Raw genomic sequence first — 13,352 nt, 5'->3', positions numbered from 1 at the left:
TGTCTGATAGTAAAAGCAATAGCCAGTTAAGGTCTGATATTAAGGGACAAGGAAGCTGGCTCTGGAGCGCAGCTTAGACCAGCGCCCAGCCGACTCTTTGATAAGGACAACGACCCTCTTTGGAATTTTGGGAGACGTGCAGGAACTACCATTGGACAGTTTGAACTTTTCTTTGTTACAGCATGGGAAGTGGGAGCCTTAGGGCATCCCTGACAGGTGCAGCCACCTGATAGGAGATTGCTGGGTGTGGCGGTAAGCCCATCTGGATTTGGTAAGCCCATCTGGACTTCGCAGACAATAGACGCTATCTGTTATCAGGACCATTGCAAAATCCCGCGGGAAGACGCCTGACAGCAAGATTTGGGTTTCCCATTCAGAATAGTGTAACTGTATCTGATTTGTAAACTGCTTGTTTCATGATTGGCGTTTTGGGGCGAGGGACTTGCCCCCTCGCCTCCCCTTTGCCCCCTTTGAAGTTTGGGAATAAAAGTTCTTGCACTGTGTTGCAAGGGCACGATTCTCTCCTGACCAAGCTGTGATCACCACCTGCAATAAAATCCTTTTGCTTTGAAGAAACGCCTGCTTCCTGCGCCTCATTAAGTTGCTGAGCTAAAATCATTTATTGTTACCTGGCAAATCGCGGTAACACAAATGTGGAGGGAATGCCCTACGCCAGTGATGGTGAACCTTTTTGAGACCAAGTGCCCAAACTGCAACCCAAAACCCTGAATACTGAGGTTTTAGTTTAGAAAAAATGATTGGCTCCGAGGCGTGCATTACTCGGGAGTAAGTTTGGTGGTAGTCGGTGGCTTTGCTTTGAAGCAACCGTGCAACTCTTCCAATGGGTGAATCACGACCCTAGGAGGGTTTACTCAGAAGCAAGCCCCATTGCCAGCAACCGAGCTTACTCCCAGGTAAACTAGGCCCAGGCCAGCCTAGATGTGTGTGTGTGGGGACTCTGTTTGCATGTGCCCACAGAGAGGACTCTGGGTGCCACCTCTGGCACCCATGCCATAGGTTCGCCACCACTGCCCTAAGCTAAGCATTGCCATCTTTGTGCATGGTTGCTTTGGTTTGCGTGTTTTGATTCAGACATGCAGGCATCGTAGGAGTGTGTTTCACATCCTGGAAGGGCCACGTGTCACAGTGTGTTGTTGGGCGAGAACATAACACCTGCAAAGTGATGTGATGCAGAGAATACAGCAATATCACACATCAGCCTCCCCCCCACCCACTTCCCGAGAACCCAGAGATTATGGCATCACGGTTTCATCATAATTGTGGTATGGAAACAAATGTAATATGTGAACTGAGAACGCATGACTGTGGTCAGCGGCAGCACTGACTGGAGAGGAATTGAAGGAATTCAAAGGAACTGCAGCTGATGATATCTGGGATCTCCTGATTCATGCATTATCCTTGTGGGAAGACAGGCGGATATGTGCACAAAAATGTGACGCTTTGTGAATCAAAGTCAGTGTTTGTTGACACAAATTATTGACAGTTCTTTGTGAGTGAGGAGCAATAGCAAAAGCAGATTGCTAGAATCAACAGTTTTGTAGAAGAAGAATATTTTATTTAAACCCCACCCTTCCCTGACAAACTGGTACACTTTTTGGCATACAAAGTGATTTGTAGTTTGGACATCATTAATCCTTTCAGCCCCCACGTAATTGGGTAGGATCAGGGCTGAATTTCTATACTGGAAAGTGGAAGGCTTAAGTTTCTTTGGAATCATGCTGTCTCACCTGGACACCATCCTACAAAATGCCAGATGTGTTAAAGTTGTTTATAGTTAGCCAGAAGTAGAATATCTTGATAAAGGCATTCAACGCATATTCATAATACTCTTGATTATACTTGACGTTGTCCATAGGTAAGCCTTGAGGGGCTTTAGCTTCAATGATATGCCCAAAACCATACAGTGAAGTTTATCGCTAAACAGAATTTCACAGCTGGTTCATTCATAATCTTGAAGTTGCTTTTGCTAGAATTATAGGCATGTTTTATATTCCATGTCATATCGCTGTGTTTTTCTTCGTTTAAAAGTACCTCTTTCTGTTATCATTTTGCCCTTGTGATCCAACAGTGTTTGCAACAGCTAAAGTAGTGTTGTGCTAGACAGCTGTCTGAAAGGCATTTAGCTCAGTTATGCTTGTGTGTGAGTCAGGGGCATACCTATAAAAAATTGCCTGGGGCAAAGAGTAGAAAGTATGCCCCCCCATGCCAGTGAAATTCCACCCCCAGTGTCCTCCCTCCTGCCCCTTGCCTGCCCTGTGCCCCCCCTCTCCAGAGGCTTGTGTGTGTGAGCAGAGCAGAGCTTCTCTTGGAAGAGCAGCCACTGCTCCATTCACTTCGACTTTTCCTCCCCCCATGTGACTAAATGGCCACAGCTTGGGGACATTTGACCCCATATGTCTTCCTGGGCGGTACACCCCTGGTGTAGGTGCTGTCAAGTCACAGCTGAGAAATGGCAACCCCATTCGGTTTTCAAGGCAAGACATGTACAGACAGGGACGTAGGTAAAGATTTTTTATGGCAGGGTTCAGGGGCAGGGCCACGCCCCCACCCACCCCTGGGGGGGTGGCCATGTCTCCTTAAGCCCTGCCCCTGGCTTCACTGCTTATAAAAGCAGCTCTCTGAGGCCAGGGATGGCAGACTCCCCTGCCCCGCCCTCCCCCGCCCTCCCCCCAGCTGGGCTGCCAGCCGGCAGCCAGCAGTCCCTTCTTCCTTCCCCTCCGGGGAATGGAGCCTGGTTCAAAATCTGAATTTTGCACCCCTCCCCCCATAGGCGGCCACTGTGATGCTGGAATCCACCCCCAAACAGCATCACTTTCAATGGTGTTTAAACTAGGGAGCCCAGATTCTCCTTTTAAATCCACCTTAAAGGGAGAATCTGGGGTCCCCAGTTAAAACAACATTGAAAGTGATACTGTTTTGGGGTGGATTCTCCCCCACCCTGAAACAGCATCACTTTCAATGTTTAAACTGGGGACTTCAGATTCTTCCTTTAAATCCATTCTGAAGGGGGTGGATTTAAAAGGAGAATCTGGGGAAATGTGGGGCGTGCCTGCTGTCAGGAGTGCAATTGTTAAGCTAGCAGCACCAAAAATTCAGGGTATCTTTAGGAGACTCTCCTAATGATACCACCAAGGTTTGGTGAAGTTTGGTTCAGGGGATCGAAAGTTATGGACCCTCAAAGGTGTAGCCCCCATCTCCTATTAGCTCCTATTGGAAACAATGGGGGATGGGGGCGCTGCCTTTGAAAGTCCATAGCTTTGGACCCCCTGGACCAAACTTCACAAAACATGGGTGGTATAAGTAAGAGGCTCTCCTGATGATATCTTCCAGGTTTGGTGAAGTTTGGTTCATGGGGTCCAAGGTTATGGACCCTCAAAGGTGTAGCTCCCATCTTCTAATAGTTCCCATTGGAAACAATGAGGGATGGGAGCACCCCCTTTGGGAGTCCACAACTTTGGATCCCCTGAACCAAACCTCACCAAACCTGGGTAGTTTCATCTGGCTGGGGCCAGGCTTGGAAACAGACTTTGCTGCTGCCATCTCCATGTGGAGATCGGGGTGGAGCCAGCCGCACACTTGACCTCCATGGAAAGATGGAGGTCAAGCCTACACGTCAAGCCTGGATGGTCCCATTTACAATCTCCGAGTGGAGATTGCCGGCAAGGTGATCTGGGCTCACTGTCTTTCAGATGAACCCCGATCCCAGTGGAGGCGGGGTGCAGCTGGCTCTAGGTGCCATTTTAAGTAGATCCACCCCTTCTTGAATATGAGACAATTTACCCCCTCCCCAAGTTATACACCAACTTTTTTTTTAACTGGACATAATTATAACTTACATGCAAATGTAAGATCCCCCTCCCCACAGTTCATGGCATTCCTGCAAAAAGAAATCCTTGCTTTGGAGCAAAGACTGTTCTTTTTGGGGAGAAAGGAGCTGGTGTGCTGATGTGCAGTGTTTTCCTGATAAGGCTGCAGTAAAAAAAAACAAGGGAACAAATATGCTACAAGAGAAGGAAGGAATTGTCAAGGGACATATAATAACAGATTATTTTTCTCTTTTAGGCATGATATTACACATTTCAGTGGAATACAAAAGAACCTCTGATTTTCTTTTGTCCTAATTTTTGGTTGTGAAAGAAGATACTAATTAAAGGACTTGGAAACGGACATTTCAAATACTGGGAGAGCTTTAGCATCTGTGCCAGTGGGATATTTGATTAAGACATGAACTGTAGCCTGTATTTCAAAGGTCACTCTCCTTCTATTGAAAGTCTTCTCAAAACCATGTTTTATATACTAAACCATCAACATGGAGGTTGTAAAAATTTGGACTATTCTGTTGGCTGTTCTTTGTGCTTTTTATCAAAGAGCTTCACCATGTGGCTTATCAACACATCTTGAAATAGGTAAGATAATAATAGTAAAGGTATGAGCATGTGAAAAATATATCAACAGCAGTGACAGCTGAGGGGTGAAAGTTTGTGTAGTGATACAATATACAATTTACTAAAGAAAATGGGGAATTTTCTTCCATGATATTCTAAGCTACTTGCAAAGCTATCTAGAAATGTCCCAAGAAATGAAAAGAATGTGCTCTGTGTTCGGTATCTCCTTTGAACAGATAATGCTTGTGTGCTCATTCATTAATATTTGTTTGATATTTCAGCATTTAAGATTTATATGAGAACACAACAGGCAAACCTCTTCTGAGTTACAAGGCCAATCATTTGATAAACAGTATGTAACTTGTATTGTTGAAGGCTTTCAAGGCTGGATTCAACTGGTTGTGGTGGGTTTTCCAGGCTGTGTGGCCGTGGTGTGGTGGATCTTGTTCCTAACTTTTTGCCTGCATCAGTGGCTGGCATCTTCTGACACAGTGTGTAACAGACTTATCTCTGTTTATTTCATAGCATGTGTGGGATCATCAATATAATCCTTGTAGGCTGGGGATCATCAGACTCATCAGTATTTACTTACACTTTGTCATAGTTGACGGATATATTCTATAAATAGGAATAATAGTGCATTCATTAGCTGAGAGGACAAACATTTATTTAATTATGGATTGTATTACAAGGTTGTGTTATTAAAGAGAAAGAGAGAGAGAGAGATTAAAACTCTAGTAGAGTGATCAACCCAGGAGACCACCTTTATAATAGAATAGGATGATAGTAAACTGAAGTTGTTATAGATCATCTGCTTTTGCTGCATTGCCTAATTTGTCATTCTAGTTTCTGTACTGTATCATGAGAAAGGGGGGCTACAAAGTGTGTGTGTGTCTGTGTAAAATAAAATTCTATGATGAATCTGTTCTGTTTACGGGAGGGCAAGATCTCCTACCAGTACTTTCAAATATATAAGATGTATTGAGAAGATATGGACCATTTAAAAGAAATAACCGGAGACAGATTTCTAATAATAATACTTGGAGAGGTCTAGCGCAGTAGTTCTCAACCTTCCTAATGCCACAACCCTTTAATACAGTTTGACCCCCAACCCTAACATTTATCCATTTTACAGATGGAGAACCCTGATGCAGAGAGTCTTAGGCGACCCCTGTGAAAGGGTCGTTCGACTCCCAAAGGGGTTCCGACCCCCAGGTTGAGAACCACTGGTCTAGCGAGTAAATACATATTCTTCTTACCAGGATAAATAGGAAAGGAAATTATTCTTGATGAAGCCTGGAATTTGTTATAGTGTCATGTCCCAAAAATCGCAATTCACTTGAGCCTTAGAGAAGGTTTCAGAAGATTCTGCATCATTTGTATTTTATACCATAAAGATTTAATATAATATCTGTCTTGATCTGGCATAACTGCTGTAAATACAGAAAGCCAGGCAGAAGTCTTTTTCATGTTGTTCTGAAAACTTCATAATTCGGTTCCAAAAAAAAGCAGCTGTTTGTCTTTTGTTGGTTAGGGCTGATCAAAGCCTCCCTTTTTATTGAGTGGAAGCAGCGTAGGTGGAAGAATTACTCTTCTTTCCCATTACCATAGTCCTGATCCATATCTATCTCACACACCCTTGGCTTCTTTTTAGGGCTAAAATATATCCAGTGGTGGGATCCAACATTTTTAATAACAGGTTCCGATGGTGGTGGGATTCAAACAGTGGTGCCGCCGCACCGTCCCTATTGGGCAGGGAGGTTGCTTTAGTAACCCCTTCTCGGCACTCAGAAAAAATTAGTAACCACTTCTAGAGAAGCGGTGAGAACTAGTTGGATCCCACCTCTGCCTATATCACATGTAGCTTGCAACTGAGATAGGAGATTTGTGTCAAATGGTCAGATTTGAGATAAAAATTATCAGTATACTGTTGCTTGGTTGTACTGAAGATATGGCCTCAGTGGGCCCTCTCTGTCTGTCATATATTACTTTGTTTGAGAGAATCTGTTCCCATGATGACAAGATAATTCTGAAGATAGCTGAAGCAATAGTTTTGAAAATCTCTGTAGCATCTCTTTTTATTTGTTGCAGGTTACATGCCCCACACAACCGTGGCCTTTTCTGGAAGAATTTTTTACCATGTATCTTGTTGCCAAATTCTAGGTTTTTTCTCTTTAATTCTGCACATTTTTTCCTCCCTTTGGTTCCAGATTTTTTTTCCCTTCATTTTTCCTCAGTCGTTTTTCCTGAGCCTTTAACTGCAATTTTAAAAAATCCTTTCTTGAGCCAGTCTCCCTTGAGTGTGCAATGTCAATTTCATCTCAAATTAGCTACACAATATTAAGGTGAAGATTCATTGTGTCTGCAGTTAGGAGTGAGTGAAATTGACAAGGGACAACTGCAATAATGATTGTGCTCTAATGGGGCAGAAAAATGTGTGTGGGGGGTGGGGTGGGGTTACAGGTTTCTGTTCCTTCAGGTAATAGCACCTGATCCTGTAATTTTTTTTCTTCCCTTTTGTGTGGGTAGTTTTAGTTGTAGACATTTTTTTGAATTGCCATTTCAATGTAATTCAATTACACTAGAGCACCTGCACAAAATAAAATAGGGGAAGGGGCTGTTCTTCTGCTTCACAGATGACATCCCACCACCATTAGGAATAATATGTTTTCAGCATTAGCGTGTGAATGAATGCAAAAGGAGAAATGATGGGGGTGAGTGTGGAATGGAGGTGTGATTTCATAGAAAATGTTTCCAAGACACAAGACCTGATCCCTGGAAAATTCTGTGGTAATCTGTACATGCGGGAAAGGCCTGAGTTTTGCATATTTAAGTTTATAGAGAGAGTAACAATTAATTGTCATGTTATTTTTCTAGCTCACAGAGCTCTGGAGTTTTTCAATGCACAAAAAGGAAATGTTGATTACCAGAAGGTAGGATACTGGTTGGCAATTTGCTAATAACACAAGTTATTTCTCTTTCAGTTACTTTCTGCTTGGTTTTGTCTTTTAGCTGCATGAGTTTATGATGATTCAGTCTGTGTGTCATATAAATGATTGCATTTAGATTGCATATGATTGCATTTAGAATAGTTATTTGGGATAATGCAGTTGAACCTGTAGTATCCAGACTCCTTAACCTGTAATGTATAACCATTTTATCACATATGCAGCAATTGCAACAATTATTTGCTATAATTGTACAGTATTGTTGAAATAGAGCCTCTTGAATTCTTTCAGTCACCCATGTGAACTGTGAGTCCTCGTGGTCACCTTCTACCTATAGTTGTTATTGTGTTGGTTATTCAGATTGGAAACTTGGTATAATAAGTTGGTACAAGTCAAGTGAGATACCTTGCAAGAAATCATGTCTTTGCCAATCATAGCCAAAAGACCCTTGACACTTGGACTATCAGCATTTAATTTTCTGCTAAGGTTCAAAGCCAGCTGTTTTTATTGCATGGTGGCATGTTGAAGTATATGTCTATAGGAAGATAAGATCTAGAAAACAGAAAAGGTACAAGTTTCCAGTAGACTGTTGGTTCCTTGCCTGCTAAAAACACACCACATAATTTACACACAGGATCCATTGGCATAGCACATAGGTGGTTTTAGACCTATGGATTAGACAAATTCTTGCAAGGTAGAATCTGTATGTTGGCCTTTATACTTGAAATACTCTGAAACTCCGTATTCAGAGACACTGTACCTCAGTTCATAAGGTGTTAGTTCCAAATCTCTTAGATTGATAGTCTCCATTATCATGTCCTGTTTTAAACTTGCCAGGGACATTATATTTCATTCTGTACCTTAATGTCAGGCCTGCGCCATTCTCGGCCTGGCAGCTAACACGTCCGCTCCAAGGCCACAGATGGCTGTACCATTATCATCACCCCAGGCTAAAGAGGGCTCCTCCTGCTTGTGCGAAGTGGGCTGAACCTTTCTGTAACTTACAAGTATATACCAGGACCAGAGAGACAAACTTTAGTTTCTGCTATCTGAGCCTTGGGATGACACAGTTCCAATAAAGTTCTTGAAACCTTCTTCTTTGTATATATGTGAAATATTGGTAATAAGATAATAATAGCTTCTTTTTTTAAACCCTGATTCTTCTTCCTTCTGTCTAGTTGCTACTAACCCACCAAGATGCTTTTCAGGCTGGCAGTATTTATCCTGATGCCTTTTATTCTGGTATCTGCAAACATGGTAAGAAATGGAAAAAAATTATTCTCATACAAATGTTTGAAAATATACTATACTATATACTATACTATATACTACCCACAAGTTTTGCCCTGATAAAATTACGTATTTTTGTGTTGTGAACCGCCCTGAGCCCTCAGGGGGAGGGCGGTATATAAAACTAATAATAAATAAAATAAAATAAATAAAAATATATTTGCGTGAACAGATCTGACCTGGCGTGGTTTGAGCTGCTAACACGTGATTTTAGAATGTCAGAGTAAGTGCTGTGGAAAATTAGTTGGTCCAAAATATGACCATTTGACTGTTTTCTGGGGTGTCACTTTTTAAAAAAACATCTGACCAGTTTCTCACATAACCCATCAGACATGGTGGAATTGTTATGATATATTTATACTGTAAAGCATGCAAAAAATGATTTTTCTTGATTGGTTTTGGTGGGTTTTCCAGACTGTGTGGCCGTGGTCTGGTAGATCTTGTTCCTAATGTTTCGCCTGCATCTGTGGCTGGCATCTTCAGAGGTGTACCACAGAGAAAAGTCTGTTACACACTGTGAGATGCAGGCGAAACATTAGGAACAAGATCTACCAGACCATGGCCACGCAGCCCGGAAAACCCACCAAAAACCAGTTGAATCTGGTCGTGAAAGCCTTTGACGATTTTTCTTGAGTTTCTTGATTCAAAAGCTTTGGTAACAGTTATATGCTTTAAACAATCCATTGATTAAAACTGTAATCTGTAGGGGAAATGAGATCTTTTACTATGAAATGTTGTTTTCCTCTGACACAACAGGGTTATTTCATCAAGTATCTGAAGACACACATTGGGCACCTTTTCTCAATACCAGTATCCATTACATCAGAAAGAACTATCCACAACCTTGGGATGAGGTAGTATAAATTGTTCTCGTTCATTTATTTATTTAAATTATATTCTCATTGCCTTGTTCATATATAAAATAACAGATAGAATCATTAAATGAATTTGATTCTTTTTGATTACCAGCTGTAAAATGCAACAAAATACTTACATGCATATCTTAAGTTTCTACTCTCACTCTTTTTAACTCAAAGTGTTACCTATATGCATTAACTTAAGTGAATCATATATTATTAGTTAAAGAAAAAAATCTTAATTAATTTAAACTTATTTTTAAAAATTGCAATCATGACACATCTCCAAAGAGTCCTTGGAAGGATCTAAACTTTCAGCTTTTGGTGAGGATGTTTAGAAGGCCGATGTCTCCATTTTAATCTGGCAGACAGAATTGATTGACATTTTATTTATGAAAAGTTGTGGCATATTCTTCATGGTGCCATCTTTAAATTACTCCTCAAAACCTACTTTTTCTGTGAAATTGTTGGCAGAGCCAGCATGGTGTAGTGGTTAAGAGCGGTAGACTCTAATCTGGAGAACCAGGTTTGATTCTCCACTTCTCTACCTGAGTGACTGACTTTAATCTGGTGAATCAGGTTTGTTTCCCCATTCTTACATATGAAGCCTGGGTGACCTTACACAGGATGGGTGACCTTGGGCTAGTCACAATTCTCTCCAGACTCTCTCAGCCCCACCTACCTCACAAGTTGTCTGTTGTGGGAAGAGGAAGGGAAAGGACTTTGTAAGCTGCTTTGGGACTCCTTATGTTTGAGAAAAGCAGTTTATAAATCCAAACACTTCTTCTTTTTCTTCATCTGCTGAAATTGATAGTGCAGTCCAGAGCAGAGTTATATCCTATTGAGTCTGCTGAAATCACTAGGATTAGAATCTGTTTAGGATTGCACTGTAAACCTATCTCACATACATGTAATGAATCTGATTGCACATTCTCCCCATTTACCTTTGACCCCTGTAAAAATCTGTTTTGTAAATACCTTGAAACTGCGAGAACTCTTCATTTCCTTGCGATTGATCCGGAAGCTGAAGCTGGTCCAGAATGCAGCGGCACGGCTTTTAACAGGTGGTGATTACTCAGACCATATCACCCCTGTGCTATGCCGTCTGCACTGGCTCCCAGTGGAGTTCCGGATCGTCTTCAAGGTGCTGGTAATAACCTTTAAGGCCTTACGCGGCATGGGGCCCTCATATCTACGGGACCGCATCACCCCTTATGTCCCACATAGGCCACTGCGTTCGGCAGTGGCAGAATTGCTGGTGACCCCTAGCCCCGCGACGATGCGGCTGGCCTCGACCCGGGCCAGGGCCTTTACGGCTCTGGCCCCTGCCTGGTGGAATGCCCTACCCCCATTGGTCCGGGCCCTGCGGGACCTTAGCGAGTTCCGCAGGGCCTGTAAGACAGAATTATTCCACCGGGCCTTTGGAGAGGCTGGCCGCGGTTTTACTGCCCCCCACTGAAATTCTGCCGATTTCCATCTTTGTCATCTTGGTTGGGCCTGCTGTGACTCCATCTGGGCCCACCTGTTCCCTCCCTTTCCTTCTTTTTCTTTTTCCCCTTGCTTTTAGCCTTAGGCGGGGCGCCTGTTTGAACTGTTTGAACTGTTTTAACCTGCTTGAATTTTTTGGATTGTTCAAACTATATGTAACTGCTGCCGGAGTTTTAATGTCTAATGTCATGTTGTTGAGTTGCTGTTAATAACAGCCATGTTGTTGAGCCGCCTCGAGCCCCTTGGGGAAGAGGCGGCCTAGAAATTTAAAATACAAATAAATAAATAAATAAATTATTGTTCACTAAAGCATCAAGCACACTCATGATGCTGTACAACTAACCCCACCGAGCTTCCATGCTTGTGTAAACAGAAGCACAGATGGACTTTCATCAGTAAAATTCTGTCAAAAATGTATCACCCTCTTCATTTAAAAAAATGTTAGAATTTGGTTTAAATAAGTTTTGTATTTTTAATGCTGTCATTTAGGCTGCAGAGAAATTGGTGGCTTTCCTTTTCGGAATCACTTCTCACATGGTGGCCGACGTGAGCTGGCATAGTTTGGGGATTGAGCAAGGATTTCTACGGGCCATGGCAGCGGTAAGTGTGCACCCTTACCTTACCTAGGGAGAGGGAGGAGCTTTTCAATGGATCCAAGCATATTTCAACCACATTCATGTTTCTGTTCTATTGTTCATTTGGAGTGGTAGTAGCTTATTTTGTCTGCTTACAGTGGGGTGGGGGAAATACGTTGCAGCTCATCCTTTAAAAACATAAGTAGTTGGATGTGCACGCCTCCAAAGTTTTTAGGGCACAAGGACTACAACCTAGACCGAATTCCCACTGAAAATTTAATCTAGATTCAACCAAGTTTCAAAAGAATTGGCACCTTTTCATCTAGGTTTCAACATCCTCACTGCAGCATGTTTCTAGTGAAGACATCTAGCCCTGCCCCTTGGGGGGGGGGGGGATGCCTGCTGTCAGGGGTGCAACTGTTAAGCTAGCAGCACCAAACTTTCAAGGTATCTTTAGGAGACCCTCCTGGTGATATCACCAAGGTTTGGTGAAGTTTGGTTCATGGGGGCCAAGGTTATGAACCCTCAAATGTGTAGCCACCATCTCCTATTAGCTCCCATTGGAATCAATGGGGAATGGGGCACCCCCTTTGGGAGTCCATAGCTTTGGATCCCCTGGACCAAAATTCACAAAACCTGGGTGGTATCAGTAGGAGACTCTGCTGATGATACCACCCAGGTTTGGTGAAGTTTGGTTCATGGGGGCCAAAGATATGGACTCTCAAATGTGTAGCCCCCATCTCTTATTAGCTCCCTTTGGAGTGTTTTTTCAAAAAGGTGCATATACAAGCAGGTCCAGAAAAATCCCATGATAAGGGGGGCGGGGAGCTCCAGAAATGGGACTGATTTGTGTTCCATGGTTCCACTGTGAGGAGATCTTGAAGGAACCTGGATATTTCGGGTGACTATCCCAGGATTAATCGCCAGTGAGGAAATCACCCTAGTCCATAGGTTTCCTTCAATGGAGAAAGTGCAGATCAAAAAAAAGGAATTGGGATTGGGAAAAACCTGGGATTCTTACTTGTCGATTACACTCCAACTTGCTTCAGCTAATTTAGCTCGGAGCCAGGTGAAATTGATTGTGGAGCTGTTTGAGTCTATTGCTTGCTGTAGCAATAAATACAGGTCTGAGGAAGAGTCCCATCTGGGGGTGGGGGGATACACCTGTCGGAGTGGCATGTGACCATGCTGGTGGACATGCCCTCCATGGGGCACATTCCGTTGGAAGGGCGATTTTACCAGCATGTGAGTGCTGCGGCCCTTCCTGGCACTGGGATGTGGTGCCAGCGTCCCAGTGCCCCTATCACTGCCAGTGTAGTGGGAGTGGGCTAGGGGCATGACTCAGGTAGGAGCCAGTGTTAGTCAGCTTCCTCCTGGCCATTCACTGCCTTGTGCCGGTTGCTGGGAATTCTGGCCCTTTCCGCACAGCAAATCTGGGATTAACGATTAATGAACCCAGCATAGCTGTGGGCCCTTTGCATGGCTGGTTGTCCCATGGACAGCCAGCTCACCGGCCAGGGTGCACACCTTCACATGGAGGCACTTTTTTGGGGTTACTTTTCTCAGACACTTGCCTCTCTCCGATGCAGCTAGGCAGGCAGGCACACAGGCTCCCCCAGAGCTCTGCTGGAGCCATTAGTGCCTGCGTGGTTCCACAGATGGGAGCCGGAAGGGGAAGAAAAAGAAACCCCAGCCGCATAACGTTCTTTGCAGCCATGGCCTTTCATTCAGCCTTGGCTTAATGGCGAGTTAAAAAAAAGAATTGCACATAGTGCGATTGTTGTAAAA

The 13,352-nt window shown here is 43.3% G+C and overlaps 1 protein-coding gene across 3 annotated transcripts in view; it reads left to right on the top strand.

The window, feature by feature from the left end:
• Positions 1-13,352, top strand: part of GPLD1 (glycosylphosphatidylinositol specific phospholipase D1) — a 44,498-nt gene that overhangs the window by 990 nt on the left and 30,156 nt on the right. For all 3 annotated transcript variants that reach the window (XM_048508094.1, XM_048508091.1, XM_048508093.1), the window contains exons 2-6: positions 4,084-4,427; positions 7,284-7,339; positions 8,533-8,611; positions 9,401-9,498; positions 11,479-11,589. In XM_048508094.1, coding sequence (XP_048364051.1) covers positions 4,331-4,427; positions 7,284-7,339; positions 8,533-8,611; positions 9,401-9,498; positions 11,479-11,589 — 441 coding nt within the window. In that variant the 5' untranslated portion in view covers positions 4,084-4,330. The remainder of the gene's footprint in view (positions 1-4,083; positions 4,428-7,283; positions 7,340-8,532; positions 8,612-9,400; positions 9,499-11,478; positions 11,590-13,352) is intronic.

Source organism: Sphaerodactylus townsendi, linkage group LG09 (assembly GCF_021028975.2).
Source record: "Sphaerodactylus townsendi isolate TG3544 linkage group LG09, MPM_Stown_v2.3, whole genome shotgun sequence".
NCBI classification, from domain to species: domain Eukaryota; kingdom Metazoa; phylum Chordata; class Lepidosauria; order Squamata; family Sphaerodactylidae; genus Sphaerodactylus; species Sphaerodactylus townsendi.
The sequence above is the reverse complement of the archived record's forward strand: the minus strand, read 5'-3'. Positions and strand labels throughout refer to the sequence as shown.